The sequence below is a fragment of the Ursus maritimus genome, unplaced genomic scaffold, assembly GCF_017311325.1.
Source record: "Ursus maritimus isolate PB19 unplaced genomic scaffold, ASM1731132v1 scaffold_18, whole genome shotgun sequence".
NCBI classification, from domain to species: domain Eukaryota; kingdom Metazoa; phylum Chordata; class Mammalia; order Carnivora; family Ursidae; genus Ursus; species Ursus maritimus.
The window spans coordinates 37,877,401-37,896,305 of record NW_024424230.1 but is presented as its reverse complement, the minus strand read 5'-3'; the positions used below and the strand labels follow the sequence as shown (position 1 = coordinate 37,896,305).

General features: G+C 35.4%; 1 protein-coding gene across 1 annotated transcript in view; it reads right to left on the bottom strand.

Annotated features, from left to right (window-relative positions):
• CCDC178 (coiled-coil domain containing 178) overlaps positions 1 to 16,239 on the bottom strand; it is a 403,099-nt gene extending 386,860 nt beyond the window's left edge. Inside the window, 1 exon segment of the mRNA XM_040632379.1 lies at positions 15,849 to 16,239. Within this exon segment, the coding sequence (XP_040488313.1) occupies positions 15,849 to 16,239 (391 nt within the window).
• Positions 16,240 to 18,905: the final 2,666 nt, after the last annotated feature.

Sequence of the window (18,905 nt, the reverse complement as noted above, 5' to 3'; positions counted from 1 at the left end):
TTATGAGAGCCACTTCATCAGAGCATACCCTTCACTCTCTATCCACTTAATGTGCTTTATTTTTTCTAATGACTCATTATTACTTAACATGATAATACATTTTTATAATCTTTTCCTTTGTTTTCTCTTTTCTCTGTTAGAAGTCAAAATCTGTGTTGTTCACTGCTGTTGTCATATCATCTGCAACAGCCGCATTAAATAGAAGTTTCTACAGTGATGAAAAATGTTCTGTGCTGTCCAAAATAGGGGGCATTATATTAGCCACATGATCACTTGGAATCACTATTAATCACTTGAAATCTGACTAATTTAACCCAGGAATTAATTTTGTTTATTTTGGTTTATTTTAATTAATTTAAATTTAAATAGCCACATATGGCTGTGTACTACAGTATTAGACAGCACAGATCTACCACAGTGCCTGTCACATTGGAGGGGTTCAAAAGCAGGGTCTTGTTGAAAATGAAAAAAATGCATGAATGAAAAAAAATATATGAAAGAATGAAATACTTGCAATCAGTTTATAGTTTATAGATTTGGCTTGGGAGTGTCACCTTCCCTTACAACTATTCAAGCTTTCTGGCATTTTCTGTTAAAAACTAAGTTTTTAGTTACAATTTTTACTTGTTTCCATACTTGAATAGCATGTTACACACAGAATTCCTTTTGCTTCACCACATTCGGCTATCATCTTAGCAAATCACTATATTCCTCAAATTTTGTTTGCTTCCCCATTGCTAAAACAAAATTTCTGAGCTATTTATCTTTCTGGACAGAAAATCCTCTCACTTTACCCATTTCCTCTCATGATTTTATTTGTAATTGTTTTAAATATTCTTGTGAAATATTACATAGCAACATAAAACACCTTGCATTCTACAATACAGACTAAGAAATAAGTGGTTAACAATAGCATTCAAATTTCATTGTATTATTCAATGGTCACATTTCACTTCCTTCCTCACCAAAGGTTACAACCATCAAAATTATAATCCCCATGGTTTCAGTTTATTTTTATTATATATGTCACAATAATATACTGTATAGAATTGATTCAGAGTTTTACAACTTTAAATATTGTACTCTACAAATCATTCCACAGATTTTTTTATTGTTTAGTACATTTTTGAGATTTATCTGTTTTTATAAAGAGCTTTCTTTCATTCTTTCACTGCTGTATAAAATCCATTGTTTTAGTACACCATTCTCCTATTGATGAACATTTCAGTTGTTTTCAAATATTTTTGCTATTGTAACTAAGTCTACTGTAAGGTATCTTACATACTTTTCTGTATCATACTAGAGTATCTCTATTGTATACACATTGTAAAGTACATACTGGGTTGTGGTTCGGGTTTTGTTTTGTTTCGTTAATCTTCAGTAGTTCTAGATATAGTCCTTTGTTATTAATGCATTAAAAGGATCTTCTCCCAGTTTATTTCAGTGTTCTTATTTGAAAATATATTTCTTTTTAGTGGAAATAAGCATATAAATCAATTTGGATCACCTATTTCCCAAACTCACAAACAATATCAAAAGTCCGTAGACAATTTAGAAACTCATCCCCAAAGCCCACAAAAACTAAAGCCTTAAAGTCAATGATAGTACTATATACTCTTCTAAAACCTAATAAATTGTATTTATATACTTGATCTCTGTAGGTGCTGTTTCTTTTTCTTTTCTTTTCTTTTTTTTGAGAGAGAGAATGCAAAAGAGAGAGTGTAGGAGCCAGGGGAGGGGCAGAAGAAGAGGGAGAGGCAAACTACTAGCAGATCATGACTCGGACGGACGGCAGAGGCTTAACAAACTGAGCCATCCAGGGGCCCCAAGATGCTGTTTCTTTTTATCTATGTTATTTTCATGGCTTTGAAGAGGCTATGAAATTAATGTGCTACTTTCCTGTTCTTTCATATCCTCATGAAAATATTAAGCAACTTTAGGCTATCTTAAATCATCTCAGTAGCCATGATTCCCTCACATATTCCTTTCAGTAATCAGTGTAAACATACTGATAGTCTTCCAGTAATTCTGGGAAACATATTTGTTTATTCTTACTGGCTTTATCTATAGTTTGGCTGATTTATTTTATAATAATTTAAATATGCCCAATAATAGTTAGAAGTCTACATTCTTTTCACAAAGATTTTAAAAGGTCTGAGAATGGGAAATACTTCATAAACTGTTAGAATATTAAAATATAATTACTTCCTTTTCCCAATTTTTACCCCATAATATAACAGATTTCAAACTTATTTGAAGTTATGATTCAAATACAAATTATGTCATATTCTATCTAGTTAGCTTCCAAACCCTAAACAGGTTAAACATAGCTAATGAAGAGCACAGAATACAAATGCAAACCATCAAGTAAGGCAGCGAATAGGAATCAGAGTCAGCATCCTGGCCAAGGTCAGTAATCAGAGATTTGATCTTAACGGAGCAGAGGAATAACCAACCACGGCTGAGACTAAAGATCTAAAATGTCTAAACCAGATTGCCAATTATATTGGTTCTTCTTTGTTGCAGATAAGAAAACTCAGTTTAAGCAAAAATGAAAACAAATAAAAAAACACAAAAAGAAAGAATACAACATAAAATGGAGTATTTATGGGATCAGGAAATATCAGTAGTCCATCCATAACAGACGCAGGAATACAAGGACTTAGGTGCCATCAACATTCTCGCTGTCTTGGCCTCAAGTAGTCTTTTCATACTCATTCTAGTTTTCTTTTACAACCTGACTTCTTCTGTGTTTCAGAAATCTTTGCTGACACCTCCTGAGATTTACACTGTAGAGCTTCAGCTATGAAAGTGATGCTGACTCTTTCTCAAATTTGATTCCAGTTATCTCGGGGGGTATTTTAATTAGCCTTACTTGACCAAGTGCCTATTTGACCCTTTCAATCATTGCGGGGAAGTCAGGATATTGTTATTGTACTAGCGTAAGTCTGTTCTCCATTCCTGCCCACAGTTATGGCCAGGGGTGAGGCTACTATCTATTATCAGAAGCTGCCCTCGCTATAATGTTGCCAGTGGTGGGGTAGGGGAGAAGATAGGGAAATAAGTCTAATCAGACATCCGCAGAGGCTTTATTCTAAAAATGGCAGGCAGACTAAGAGGTTGTGGTTCTACGTGGAAGAATGTTTTGGCAATCATGCAGAAATGTTTCTGACGATTCTAGTTTTTCCAATAGTGAACAAAGCTATGTTGTATGGTAGAAAGCATTTTATCAATAAAAGTGATTATGGAGAAACTATAAAATAGTTTATTAAGTGTTATATAGGAAGGATTTGGAAAATCTAAGAGACTGGACTGAATCGTCTTCTAAGATCCACTTTAGTATTTGATGATGCTTGATTCATTTCATTTTAGCCATTCACTGATTCCTTTAGCAGTTTTTAGCTTTTATCTTGTTTGTCACTGTGCTACTTGTTTAGGATACAAAAGAATAAGACATATTCTGTGCCTTCAAGGTACTCACCAATTTGATATATATTAGATATTATTTAGTAACACCAAGGAATTTTATCACAAGGTCTAAAAGTTACATGTCCATGAGACAATAAAAATATTCCTTGGTATATTCCTGCCACCCCTTGCCTCTTTACCACACATTCCATATTCTAGTCATACCAGTCATCAAAACAAGACATACACTTCTGTGCTATCATTCCCTTTCACATTCTTTTTACTCTCCTTTTCCTTAGGCGTTTAATATGATGTCTCCTTTTACTTCTCACCACAAAACAAATTTACTTACTCCTCCCTATACTTTATTATTACTTAAGTATCATATTGTACTTATCGCAGAGTTTCTTAAATAATTGTGCACGTGTTTTGTTTTGTTTTCTGCACTGAATTACAAGATGTGAGAGGGGAAGAATATCGTCTTATTTTTCATAATCAAAGTGCAACAGAGAAAAAACTCAAAAAACTGATTGTAACAAGATGAGGATAGTGAATAGTGGGAAATTTTTGAATGATCTTAAAAATCAAAGTTAGAGTTATTGTTAATAAAACAAAACAAAATAATTAACATATTTATAAAGAGTTTAAAGACAACATTTGCTCATAAAGTAGCATAATCTTGCCTTAAACATAGAAAAGATTTATATTTATGATAAACTATAGGTCAATATTCCAGTCAGATTCTAGGAAAAACATTTCAGTTTTCAATATGCAATTATTATGATCATTTTTTTTATTGAAGTATAATTAACATAAAATGTAATATTAGTTATAGGTATACCACATATTGATTCAGCAGTTTTGTACATTACTCATTGCTTACCATGGTAAGTGTAGTCACCATCTGTTATCCTATACTGGTATTACAGTATTATTGACTATATTCCCCATGCTGCACTTTTCATCTCTGTGACTTATTTGTATGTGGACTCTAAAAAGCAAAATGAACAGAGAAACAAAAACGAAAAGCCACACTCTTAAAAACAGAAAACAAACTGTATTTCAGAGGTTGCCAGAGGGGAGGGGAGTAAGGGGGGGGTAGGTGAGGCAATGGGTGAAATAGATAAAGGGGATTAATAGGTATAAACTTCCAGTTTGGGAATAAATAAGTCACAGAGATGCAGTCATTATGTTCATTCTTGACAACCATTTTCAAAGTTATTTCGAGAAACAATGAAAAAAGTTTGTCAGATAAAGATCAACCATAAAGACAGATCATCATACTGAACATGCATTTATCAAATATTGACTTTCATTTTAACCCAAGTTCCAAAATTTTAAAAGTCCTATTGTAGAAAATTTATAATACCATAACAGTAGTAGAAAAAAGAATAAATCCTGCCTCGTGTGTTGATTTCTCAAAGAACATCTTTTTACAAGGCATTTTTTCCACATCTTTCTCACACATACCTATAATAATGTTTTTTATAAATCTTTAAACTCTATCCTCTGATTCTTAATCTCTTCTCTCTTTCTTTAATGAAGTTCTATTGACTTTATATTATGTTTGTATTACATCCAATAGATTAGAGTTAAGATGCATTAAATATTATGTCTCATGGTTTTACTAAAGCCAAATACATCTTCAGAAAGATTAGATATCGTCTTTCTCTACAAATCAAATTAGATCTGAAGAAGTCCGTTTCCACATATATATTCACAAAGTAATCTCATACCGTATTCTGAATTTATCTAAGAGATGAGCTTTTCACCTTCTGGTAATTGCTTGAGACATAAAGAATGACAAGCAAGTCAAATCAGCTTTTATGATGTTAAATTATTTCATAGGTCAATATCATGTACTACGTTACTATTTCACCTCTAAGTCATATCAAATGATTTTACAGGGAGTGTCCTGAGAAACATTTACATTTGCTGACAAAATATAAAGTACTTAGGTCATTTATATTCAAGGGCTACTTAATGTCTGAAATGTAAAATAACAAATTCTTATAAATTTGAAACTTTAAAATTCTTACGGAAGAAATACTTTAATTAGAAAATACTATGCCAGGGGTGCCTGGGTGGCTCAGTCTGTTAAGTGTCTGCCTTGGACTCGGGTCATGATCCCAGGGTCCTGGGATTGAGCACCATGTCAGGCTCCCTGCTCAGCGGGGAGCCTGTTTCTCTGTCTCTCTCCCCCCCCCCACTCTTGCTCTCTCTCGCTGTCTCTTTCTCAAATAAATAAATAAAATCTTAAAAAAAAAAAAAACAGAAAAGAAAATACTATGCCATTTTACTATGAGACAGCCTTTGCTCTTGAAGAACTGTGCCTTTTCATTTTACTTTTTCTAGAATGTCAACTATTTATTGAACACTTTTGCCTATTTCTGATAGATTTTAGAGAATATAAGAAAATTTTGAAAAAAAAAAGAAAATTTTGAGACATAGCCCCTGCAGTCCTAAAGTTTCAATTTATTTAGAGATATTACTACTAACTTCATGAAATAGCTAGCAGAGTCTTGACACAAAGAAAACAAAAATGATAGCTTGAACTTAAAACATACTTTATTTGCCTTTACTTTCACAACAACCTATGAGGTAGGTAGGATTACTGGCCCTGTTTTGTAAAGGAGACTTGAAATCAGAGAGGTTAAGCACTTGCCAGTGTCTTGTACCTGGACAGTGCAGAACTCGATTTAGCTCTGCAATTTATCACCATGCTATTCTGCTACAGAGAGACCAAGGAAGTATTATAAGCAGTGTTCATAGGGTGAAATAAAAGTAAGAAAAGAGTTCTCAGGACATTTCAATGTGCTACTGTGTATAGTAACTCTTTAAAATAAGAACAAAATGTGCAATATTTCCCAATCATTTGTTAAATGTAAACCTGATTTTAACAGAATCCGGGGAAGATTACAAAGTTTCTGTTTGAGACTATAGAATTAGGCTCAAAATCAAATATATTAAAAGCTTAATTGTAAAAAGAAAAAGAAAAAAAAAACGGCTAGAGGAAACTTTATAAAAAATGAGAAAGGTCTCTCAGCATAACTCCAAAAAATACATAAGGTTCTAGAGTTATGACTCCATAAAAATGTAAAGCTGTCCCACTATTTTTTTAAAAAATCTCTCAAATCAGGAAGAAAGTCTTAAAATGTGGGTAACAAAAAGTTCCTGGCTTAATATATAAAAAGTTACAAAAAACTTGGTGAGAAAAAAATGAAATATTCAAGCAGAAAGAATGAGCAAAGAACTTGGAACTGACAGTCCCTAGACACACACGCACACAGCTGGGGAAAAGAGCAAATTGATATAGAACAAGTATTTAGTCTTCAGTAATTAATATGATAAAACTTTTTTGCAGAAGTTATGATACAGTAAAGTAATAGAGGAATCAATTTATCACATAGCAAAGGGTAATACAGACATGCAAACTGCGAAAGAATGTCTACATTGTGAATGGATATACTACCTGAATGATATAGGGGAGAGGAAATAATATATAATAGTAATAATCTACATTTCTCTTTAATAAAGGAAACCACAATTTTAATTTAAAAAGGGACCTCTTTTAATCAGGGAACCATACTTAATGAAATAGAAAATGTAAAGAAAAATCACTTTTACCTAGAAATTATTTTTATTCAGGTAACCATGTTATAAATCATTTATCTTTATTAGTCATTTAAACTAGAGGATGTAGATTTGTAACCTACAGAACCAAAGAACCTATTTGTTAACAAAAGTAAGCTTAAATTTGAGATTGCCTCACCGTTATAGTTAGATTATATGTACTGTTTGCTGTAATTCCACGTAAAAAGATAAACACCTTGTAAGATTTTTTTCTTTCCCACCTGAAATGTAAACTTTGTTTTTCAACAGTTTTGGTATAAATATGCCAAATAAATACAGATATATTTATTTATAAATATAGATATATTTGTTTATAAATATAGATACATTTGTTTATAAATATAGATAATTATGAATGTATAACCACATTAATGTATATATTATGAATAATGGTAAATTTCCTGCTGAACTGGTGGGATAGGACCTCTAAGTTAGAATTTCATTGATTTAGAGGAAAATTTTAAGTGTGGTATTCTTTACACAGCTCAGTTTGTAGACTAAGATCCAGGTTTTCTACATCAATAGAAGTATGTTGCTAGTGGAAAAAGTTATTTTAATGAAACTATAAGTTTTACTTAGGAATGGCAGTAATGTATTTCTTCAACCCAAATGTTAGTATTAACTTTTCACGCCTTTCCCCACCCCTCCCCACACACACACCAATACAACATTAGTAAGTATACATACCAGTAAGGGCTCTTCTTCCTAATTTTACAAACTCTAGGATCCTCAGTAACAAAGAAACAAATCTCTTTTGAAAAACAATTCTGGTAACTCATTTAAGAAGGAGTGAACCTAGCAATAAGGAACACATTATCTCCGTGCTGTTTCTATCTATAATTCATTTATGATGCTTTGCTAAGAGAAACCGTAAAATATTTTGAAAAATTGTTTGCCTTTTCCTATTGATTTAATTACTTTTTTAAAGATAACAACAAGCAGCTCCCTTGAAATTTTTCAAATCTATTGTCTATTAAGGAACTAAATGTTAAGACAGCTCAGTTACATTGACTAATATGGTATTAAGGTACATAAAATATGACCTTTCCACAGGTTTATTTATTGCCTTTATAAGAAAGACTGATATTATCAACTATTCAGAGGTTATATTTGAATAATGAAGAAACTACTCAGTGTGAGTTAACCTTTGTTTAGAAATTTTAACAACACTCACCAAGATCTGTTTATTCTTCTAATGCAAAACTGTTCATTCTGCCTGTTATTTTTATGAACGTAGTAGGGTTTAAAGGTTGGATAAAATGAGAGGAATCCTGAGTATTCACATAGGAGATACTTTAAAAATTCTATTGAGAACTCTTACCTAGTGCTGATTTTTCTGCTTTTGCAAAAGAATTATCCATACATTGGCATGGAGCCTCCAGAGTATATCTGATTTTTATTTATCCAGATTCCCTAAATGATCTTCCCCATGGAACTACTGCATTAATGCAAAGCATATGTTACTAAATAAGAAAGAATTCTAGTTCATACGAGCTACCAAGTTAAAATTTAATAAAAACCGAAAGACTAACTCTTCCTTGAATATGACCTCAGCAAAAGGTCATTTTCTTTTTTAGCTCTTATAGGCCTTCAAACACTAAATTGAAAACAGGGAATGCACTGCTGCCACTCACCCCTTCACCCACTACTCACTCAGTGTGCCTCTTCCTAGGTTCTTTACCAGAGCCCAGTAAGTCATCTAAAGGGAAGGAAAAAATGAGACTAAAACTAAGCAGAAAATAACGAAGAATAGGGTGAAACTTGACAATGAAGCTTTATTTCCCTCTAACTACAGCTTTAAGCTGTTAGTTGAAAAAATTTAATAAAATACTGAGGTTTCCTATTACATGTTTCATCCTAAACAGTAATGTACCTTAATAGCTTCCCACTCCATGACTGGCCAATAATTCAACACAAGTGATTTCTTTGTATGAAAAGGTATACTTTCCTATGCTTCTGAAAAAGAAAATCAAAATGGATGTCACTGTGACGTTATCATTATGCGATGGGGAAAAGAAGTAAGTAATTCTTTTATTAATGATTCCATTTTTGAAAGATTTTAAAGTGTAAACATTTGGATATTTTAAATTACTATGATTTAGCAAAGATCTCAATACAAGCATTACTTATTTATATTTTCTAGGAATTATATAATTTTCACTACTAAATGATTTAAATTGTTAATGTTCAATAGAGATATCAAAATTCATCCAGTGCTACAGCTCTTGAAAAATATTAAATCACACCGGAAAAATCAAGCTTTCCACTAATTTCCTTTCCTATTGTGTTCTTAAATTATCAGTTAAGAGAAACAGTTTTTGTCTGCTACAAGACAAACCAAAGATATAAATATAAATAAATAAATAATAGCACCCAGTAAGAAATTTGTGCTTAGCGAAATAACAAATAGAGCGCAAATGTGTAACCATCTGGAGAATAAGAAAATCAAAAGTAATAAGCAGCATTCAGAATTTATTACAAAGAAATTATGCCAAGAGCTTCTTACTGCAGTTTTCTATGGAAATGTTCAAATTAGTGGATAAAGAAATACATTATATACAACATATTTGGGCCCCAGTGATATCATTTTATACATAATCTCATGGCATAATATTTGCTAAGTAATCTAAATTAGCTTGGCTATAAATGCTGTCATACTGATTGAAAATTTGCTATCACACCACAAACAGCCAGTCATAATAAGTGACACAGTTTGGTAGAATTGTCTAGAGCCAGAGGGATATATATAATATTGGGTCATCTTTGACACTATATTATAAAATGCAAATAAATTAATAAATCTAAAAGCAGTTGAAATACCAGATACAAAATAGAGGAGAGAAAAGAGAGGAGACATAATGAAAACTAAATAGGTCAAATAAACCAGCAGAAGTTCATCATTACTTTAAGGAGGGATGTAAAGTGGGATCCAGAATGGCTCCCATCATCATCAGAAGTATAGTTTTGACAATTCCACTTCCATTTGCTACTTCAGAATCTAGATGGAGAAGGAAGAGAAAGAAGAGGAAAAAAAAATGTTCTTCCCCACTGTCTCAATCAACCCTCAGAATGTCCCCTAAATATAAGCATATCAGAAATCAAATGCCATTACTAGTTCGCATTTCCCTGCTGCATCTTTGTTTGCAGAAATTATTTGTTTTCTCTTTGAAGCCACAGTGCCTGGCATGTATTAAGTAGTCAGAAATATTTCTTGAATTGTTGAAGTCTGTGTGACAGATCATCTCTAGAATCTTAGTTTAAGGTGGTGATAATGGAGTAGAAAGGAAATTTCTGGGCCTTTTTCTGGAGCTGTGCTGTCCTACACTAAAGACACTAGCCATACTAAATTTTAAAATGAAAAATTCTCTTCTTTGGCTATACTGGCTACCTTCAAGGACTCATAACCACATGTAGCTAATGGCCACTGCATTCTGGCACAGTTCTTTCACTGTAGAGAAGTGTTTCAGACAGCATTGTTCTAGAGCATGTCAGTAGCATACGATAATTTTCCATACATATTTTCTAAACTGCATATTCATTTATTCACTCAGAAAATATTTATTGAATGTACATTATAAACTAGGCACCGAAGACACAAAAATAAGACCCCCTTTTAACCATTTAGAATCTTTACTGGAAAGACATTAGTGAATAGGTAGTCACAATCCAGTGCCATGCCAGAGGTTTAATTGGAGGAGCACATGATTTAAGGTAAAAAATGACCAAGAAGAAGACGACTAATCAAGGAATTTTTAAAATTAAGCCAGAGGAAGTAAAAATGGAGAAGAAAAGAAAGAACCAAAGGTATTTAATAGGTACAAATCACATTATTTGGTAAGAAATTGGATGTGGTAACAGAGAAGGAGTCGTCTAGTGTAACTCCCATTTCTGGCATGAGAGAATGAATAGATGGCAATGCCATTATCTTCATTTGGGTCTATGTGAGGAAGAACTGGTAGGATTTAGAGGAAAAATGACTATTTTAAATTTATATATGAGTGCTTTTTAATGTTATATGTGCCTAATATTCATGAGAAAATTTCAGATGAGCTAGAGTTTTCAGTATTATCATTTTGGAGCTGATTATTTGATGAGGTCTCACAACAACAAAGAAAGGATTCTTGACAATGAAAGCCAAGAAAATTACTAACATTAACGATTTCTAGAAAATTTGCAGGGAAAACAGGAATGAATGGGGTCATGGAAACCAAGAGTTTCAAGAAGGAGTCAACAACCTAAACAGCTTTAAAAAGTTACACAATAAGATAAAAACTAAGGGGAAAAAGTCCACTTAATGTGGCAATAGGGCATGGGTGGCCTGAAATGACAGTAGCAGAATTTAGATAGCAAGAAACCCGGGAGTGAATGAATGGGGAAGAAGAAAGGCATGAATAGACCACTCTTTACAGAAAATGAACAGATACAGGATGGAAAGAGCTGTACATGAAATGATATATAGATACAAGAGGGAATATTCATTTGTTTGCTAGTTCTATTGTGGAAAAGGCTTGAGTGTTTAGTTTAAAAGTTGCCATGTCCATAGGCTATGCATATAATGGGTTCATTTTAGCTTGTTTGGATTAATTGCAGCTTATCTCCAGAGCTATTGACCCTTGGCCAACACTATGGAATGCATTAACTAAGGATAAATGATGTTTTGAAACCATGGTTCTGTGAGTTGTTTCAAAGTAGCATATATCATCAGCCTGCCAGCACTGTTTAGTAATAATAATTGGATTTATAATTGCATCTAATTTCGATAGAGCCTGGTAGAGGGGAGCTTTCAAAGTAAAAGCTGGAAGCATAGCTAGAATATGTCTATATAAGGAGTTCGTTATAAGAGATCTCCACCATGAGCAGATTTGGGCTTCCTGCTACAGCAGTAGTGGTTACAGACCTGTCTGTACAGACCAAGAGCACCTGTATGACTCAGAGGTGGGAGAATAAAGAAAACTGTGCCTGAGATCTCTGGACACTTTTCCGTGCATATCTTCTGTTGTTTCTGTGCTATATCCTTTGCCTGTAATAAAATTGTTTTGCAAACACAAACTGAGTAAACGGAGTTCCATAAGCGCTGGAACACTAGAGGTGATTAACACATAATTAACACTGGCTAACATAGAATACTCAGCCTCTTCAGTCTCTCAGAGAATTTGTCACAAGTGTGATTTGGGGGCTCAACAATTACAATTCCTGAGGATGGTTTTCTATTCAAGGAAAAAGTTTATAGTTTCACTTCCACAAAACACATTTAAAAGAAAAATAATTGTCCCGTTTGTCCATGAAACATCTTACTAACCATCAGCGATATTTAGTTTACCTATAAATAACTGACTTTCATGCAAAGTATTTCATTAGCTTATTAAGAGAAGCAGTCCATTTTAGGTGCTCATGCCCTCTTGTTTGTATTCTTCCACTGCCTTTTTAACCATTTCTTCACCCCTCCACCTTCACCGTGTGATTTCACATGCCCAGGCATCTCATCCACTTCGTTGGCTGTGGTTAAATTCAAAGTTTTTCCAGCATCCTAATGGTAGATTAAATCCCTTCATTTCACACTGTTAGGTCTTTTAATTATCCCTGCTCACATCCTGTAAGTACCCAGGAAAAGAGGCCAGATGGTAATATTCATAAATACAGACTAAGGTGAAATAGAGTGACAGAGTGATGAAAGTAGATTATCAGTTTAATCAAAAGCCAAGGAACATATCTTTTAAGTCAGTAAAATATGGGATTAAGTTCCAGATGGGCTCCTTACCAGTTATATGACCTTGAGAACACTACTTCATATATTTGAGCATCAGTCTCCTCCTCTGGAAAATGGTGAAAACAATAAGGTCTCAAAGTGTTGTGAGGAAATATATAAGTATATGTATGTCACATATATATGCAAACTGTTTAGTCCACTGACCAGCATATAATAAGTGCTTAATAAATAGCCATGATTTAAATTTAGTGAATGAGAGTTCACTAACAAATTATATATTCATGAATACAATACTTAACCTATCCAAATCTCTCTATATCTCAGTTTTCTAATATAAGGGTAAAATTAAGTTTACCTAACTGAATTTCTGTGAACATTGAGAGACTGAATATACAGATGGACAAGAGCCAAACCATATGTAAAAACAGAATTCTGACCCACCTCTACACCAACCAGCCCAGGAAGCCAAACCACAACCTCTGTAGTAATCAGCTTGGAACAATCAGGACTTTGTCAGTTACTGCCAGCTTCCCTAATATTTGCCTGTATTTCCAACTCAGGACCAACAGAGAAAGCCAAATCAGCTCCTCAAACCAATCATGTAGGATGTCCTGCTCCTAGTTAGCCCATCTCTAGCTTCCCCATGTCAACAGACTCCAGTCAGAGCATATACCTAAAGTCTTCGCTCTCCTTTTTTTTTTTTCCTCACTTGAAAACTTTCCCACTCCCTTGTCTCCCTTTGAGTTTCAGCTCTACACAAATGATGGTGGCTGACTCCCTTGCTAGTGCAAGCTCTGAACAAATAGCCTCCGTTTATTTTCATTTGGGTGGTTTTTGTATCCATAGCATTATAACTGAGGTTAAAAGTTCAGCACCAATTTTGAAATTCCATATATTTTTATTAGTGTTCTTATTGTGCAGAAAACAGACATCATGATCATTAAGGCTCACCCATGCAACCATCTGCTTGTGGATGTACTACTTTTCCACCAGGCACATAATCCAAAAGCTTATGATCAATCCAATTCTCTGTCTTACATCATTACCACAACACAAATTCTTCACCTACTTTGAGTATCCCAGCTGCCTAATCTCCCTGCCTCTCCTTTCTTACTATACATCTTCTGCTTTCCGTTTTGTCTGGATTCCAATGTCTAGCATTTTGGCAATTCTTTAGTCAATATTCTCAGTAACCTTAAGTTTCGTATGCCTAGGTAAACTCTGGGTAGACAAATATTGTTTTTATTTTTTTCCCGGAAACACTCCTTCTTTTAAAAGAAGGAGGGTTCCTTTATTTTGAGAAATTGTTTGCGCACTCCACTTACATGGTTCAATAGATTGCTGTCAATCCTATTAGTCCTATCCCCAACATGAATGCTTTAGGGACAGTCAGATGAACCAGCTGGGGTCAAGGAGTCTCATCCAGGGCATTTCTAGATTTTCTTATTAGGTACAAGATTGGGAATTTATGAGTCCAGAGCTCTTGGAAATCATAGTTCTAGCTTAGTAGAATAAACCTGTGAGAATGAAGTCCGTAGTTGAAAGGAAAAGGAAAGTATATGCAGGCATCACTCACTGCCATAGGGAATAAAGAAGAAAGAACAAACTCTGAGGATGTAGTGACAGGTTAGTTGAGTCTGAGGTGATGTTGAACCTGAGGCAAGAGCAGAAGAGAGAAGGCTGAATTGTGTGTAAGAGCTGTGGCTGTTACCAATGTAATGGGACTTCACTCAGGTGAAATCAGTAAATTGTTATCAAAATTCATAATTTTGATAGTTCTGGAAATTAGCTGGATATGATTAGTAATAAAATCTTAAGAATGCAATAATAAAATGAGAAGTATTGTATATTCAGGATAGAAATGCACTAGTCTCACATATACATGTCTAGAGTATAATTCAAAGTAAAACAACAGTTCAAAATCCTTTAGGTTGTTGGATATTTGATGTGTCTAACAATTAGCAATTTGTCTTTGAGTTCTTAACTTTGCTAGGTGGTGTCCTAAACCCTATTCACCAGGTAGTACCAACAAATGACTTGGGGTGGGGGAGGACTGGGAGGGATGTTATGCAGTTAGGCATGAGTGAGGAGGGATAAAGCAGTGCTGGCCACCCCTGAGGATTAACAACCACACCTTCAGAGACACCTTTAAGGGCCAACAGAACAGGAAAGGCCTAGCCACAGACCTGGCTCAAAAGCCACAAGGTACTTCTTAATGCTGAGCATGTGCATAAAGGGTGCAACTTGCCCTTAAGTACCTTTAAGGTCACAAAAGCTCATTAGACACTTATAAACAGTACATAAATGAATACAATTATAACAAAATGCCTCATGGGTAGCGCTTGCGCAGGAGCCAAAATGTTATATAACCACCAGCTGTCATCAAAAATGTCAATCAAAGCCAAATTTACATATGCAAAAAGTACGCTTAAAAGGATGCCTCTAGAGCTTCTGGGTGCCTTTGCTACTGTTGTTCAAGCAGTGGCCTCCTTTCACTTTTGAAAGTGTACCATACTTAACTACTCAAATAAACTCCCCGTTCTGGTCTTGGGACAAGAACGGAGCTACCCAGTAACAGGGATATCTCTAGAAAGCTACACTTGGGTCAAGATGTCCAGACAGATCATACAATAGTAAGTAGGCCTGGGAAGTTACCAGGTCAATTCACAAATATTTATTGAGCATTCAATGTCAAGAAAGAAATAGAAAATGCTGTGAATTGAAAGTGAGGAAACGGTCTCCTGAGTCTGAAGCTTGCTAACTCAGACCTTGGTTAAGTCATATATCAGCTGTATGCCTCATTTTCCTCATCTGCAGAAAGGGTTATTGTGGGTCATCTTATTTGGGGTGCTATAGAACAAATAAAATTCCCAGGCTCTGCCCTAAATAGGTGTGCAGTATTTGGGAAGACATTTGAAAGATAAAATATTAAAAGAAGAAAAATAGCAATTCAAAATAATAATACATGAACCACCACAAGGAGGCCTTATAAGCAAAATAAAAGAAATAATTATTAAAAGAATAAGAGCCTAGGGATGCAGTTCTAGACAACGTGAAGTACAGCTGGGCGGCCAGTGGAGGGAGACTTTACATCCCTTACCCACGGCACAGGGATTTTTCTCAAACTCGCGGAGTGATAGCGTCGCCTCAGCCTTCCGGAAGGGATTGATTAAGGAATTGACCCGAAAGGGGTGTAACTCTAGGCACAGGCGGCCCAGGGTACTCGGGTCTGGATGCTGCCCGCGGGAGCCGGGAGCCTTGCAGGCGGCGGGAGGAGTGCGCAGCTCCGACTCACCGGCTCCGCCCGTCTCCCAGCGCCGCTCCTGCCCACCCCGCCGGCTCCGCGGCGCCGGCGGCCGAGGCCCTCCGGGTCGGTTACCGGTGTCCAAGCAACAGCGAAGCGGAGGCAGCCCGCCCCGGACTTCTGGGCTCGCGCTCCTAGGGCCTCCCGGGCAGTCGTGTGCCTGCCCTATGTTTCCGCCCCAGACCATTTCGTCTGGAAGCTCTGAGCGCCAGGCCTCCCGTATGCCGCCACCTCGGCGCTCTTTCCCTTTTGTAAGCAACACGCCCCGCCAAACTCCTTTTCCTCTTTACTAAAGAGGGAGGGGTGGGCACCAGTCTATGCCTTTCCTACAGTAGTTATTACGAGAATGAGAGCATCGCAGACTTATTAAATTTGAAGACAGCAGAACTTTGTTTTTTACTCTCAAAAGTCGGTTTCTGGTATCCTCCGTATCATTTCTATAAAAGGGGACCCTTCCAGCGTCTGTTTTCTTGATCCTCTGGTACAATGCAAGAAAGACTGCAAGTGCTAAGCTCCGTTTGGTTTGGTTTGGTTGTTGGTCCTAAGGTGACTTTAGTATTGAAAAACCTGAACAAAATATTAGGGAGGAAAGGAAAACTTTTCTTTGTGTCTGGAGCTTGAGGTAGGGAAAGTGATGAATTCAAGCTATTTGTGTAAGGGTCTGTTTTTAATAAAAACCAATTTTGAAGTATGGTAGGTCCATCTCACAAAATATTAAGTTGTACAAAATATGTGCCTGAACTTTGTTTACTCTTCAATGAGTATATTTGTGACCTGAAATAGGCTTTAAAGACACTGGGGCGTCATCATCAGCCTTCTTGGACGAAATCAACCACTAGATGATAAACTAAAGATAGTTAAAAACAGCATCAGAATAAGAATCAGTATTCTTACACAAGTCATATTTCCAGGCAACACTGGGAACAGGCAAAGGTCTGCCAAGGTTAAATAATCAAAATCTATTACTTTAAGAGTCAATTCAATTAGTAATCCTTTACAATGGTGGGAAATCAGCAAGGCCATACCTGGAACAAGATCATTCCAGCCAAAGAAATAAAAAAGGAAGAGCTCTTAATCTTAAATTAATAAATGCAGAAGTAGAGCTCTTTTTGTAATTAAAAAATGGATTCCAGAATGCACTCTCCACTTTCCCATCTCCTTCCATTATTTAAATTTGACATGTTTAACAATACAATGTTAAATTTAATCCAAATGAATCATTTGCATACCAGGAAATATATATTCATGAGGGTTCAAAGTATCTAAATGAATATATTAAAACAATACCTAGATTTTTCTCCCAAAACAAAATTTTACCTACTAGAAACCTCCTCATTCTTAACAATTTTCTCTTCACTGATTAGAACTCATTGATAATTGCTATACACCTATTATAGACAGAATTCTGAGATAAATCCCAAGGACCCTACCTCCTAGTATACATTCCCTGCCTAACGCTCTGGACTTTTATTCTTTTCATTAGCTTGCTGTATGGTACAGTTGACTTTGAAAAAGGAAACTATCAAAAAAATTAACAGTAAAATATAAATAAAGAAATAAAAAGGGATACCATCCAGGGTGACTTGGATCTGATTGGGTGAACCATTAAAAGGAACTGGCCTCTCCCTGGGGTCAGAGAGTTGAAACATCAGAGGGATCTGACACCCGGGATCTTCTCCATTATCAGCTTTAAAGATTGAGGGACCACGTGGCAAGGAATGCAAACAACCTCTAAGAGCTGAGAATGACCCCAGCTGACAGCCAGCAAGGAAACGGGGACCTCAGTCCTATAACTTTAAGGAACTACATCCGGCCAACAAGCCAAATAGACGTGGAAAAAGAATGTGCTCCAGATGAGAATGCATCCTGCCAAAACCTTGAATTTGACCTATAAGTCCCTGAACAGGCAACCCAGTCAACCTCTCCTGGATTTTTGACCTACAGAATTGTGAGCTAATAAATGGATGTCGTTTTAAGATGCTACATTTGACGCGGTGCCTGGGTGGCTCAGTTGGTTAAGCGACTGCCTTCGGCTCAGGTCATGGTTCCAGGGTCCTGGGATCAAGACCCCAGTCAGGCTCCCTGCTCGGTGGGGAGCCTGCTTCTCCCTCTCCCTCTGCCTGCCTCTCCCCCTGCTGTGCTCTCTCTCTCTCTGTCAGATAAATAAATAAAATCTTTAAAAAAAAGATGTTACATTTGAGGTAAGTTGTTATGTAGCAATAGAAAACTAAAACTCCTATTAACTTACTTTGAGTAAATGAAAGTGGGATTTTTAAATAAAGATACAGTAGTATCTCAGGAAACCCAGGGCAGGATTGTAGCTGACACTCAAATAGGACAGAAATCAGACACTGCAAAATTAAATTAATACCAGATCATTTACAAATAATAACACATAGATAAAGGTCATCTTATTAGCAAATAGAAAAACAGATTTTCTACAAAAATAGAACAAACAGAAATAACAGATTTTTCTATAGCAACAATAAAAGACAAAGACCAGAATGACATACAAATAGAAGAAATAGATCAAATAAAAATACATTCCCTGCAAAACTATCATTCAAGAATGAGAGCAAAAAAACAAAACAAAACAAAAAAACATTTTGAAAGAACGAAGAGTTTACCATTAGCTAATGGACCCATACTAGATGTTATACTTCAGGAAGAAAGAAAGGTAAAGATTTTGTAAATATATGTGGTTAAATCTAAACAATCTTCAACTGTATAGAAAACATGTCAACTATAAAGTTGTCCTCCAGTTGTTCTTAACTTTCTCTTCCTAATTAGCCCTTATCTAATTAGTTCTTAAGACCTGTGCATGCAACTGTTTAATTTATCTCTGACAGTGTT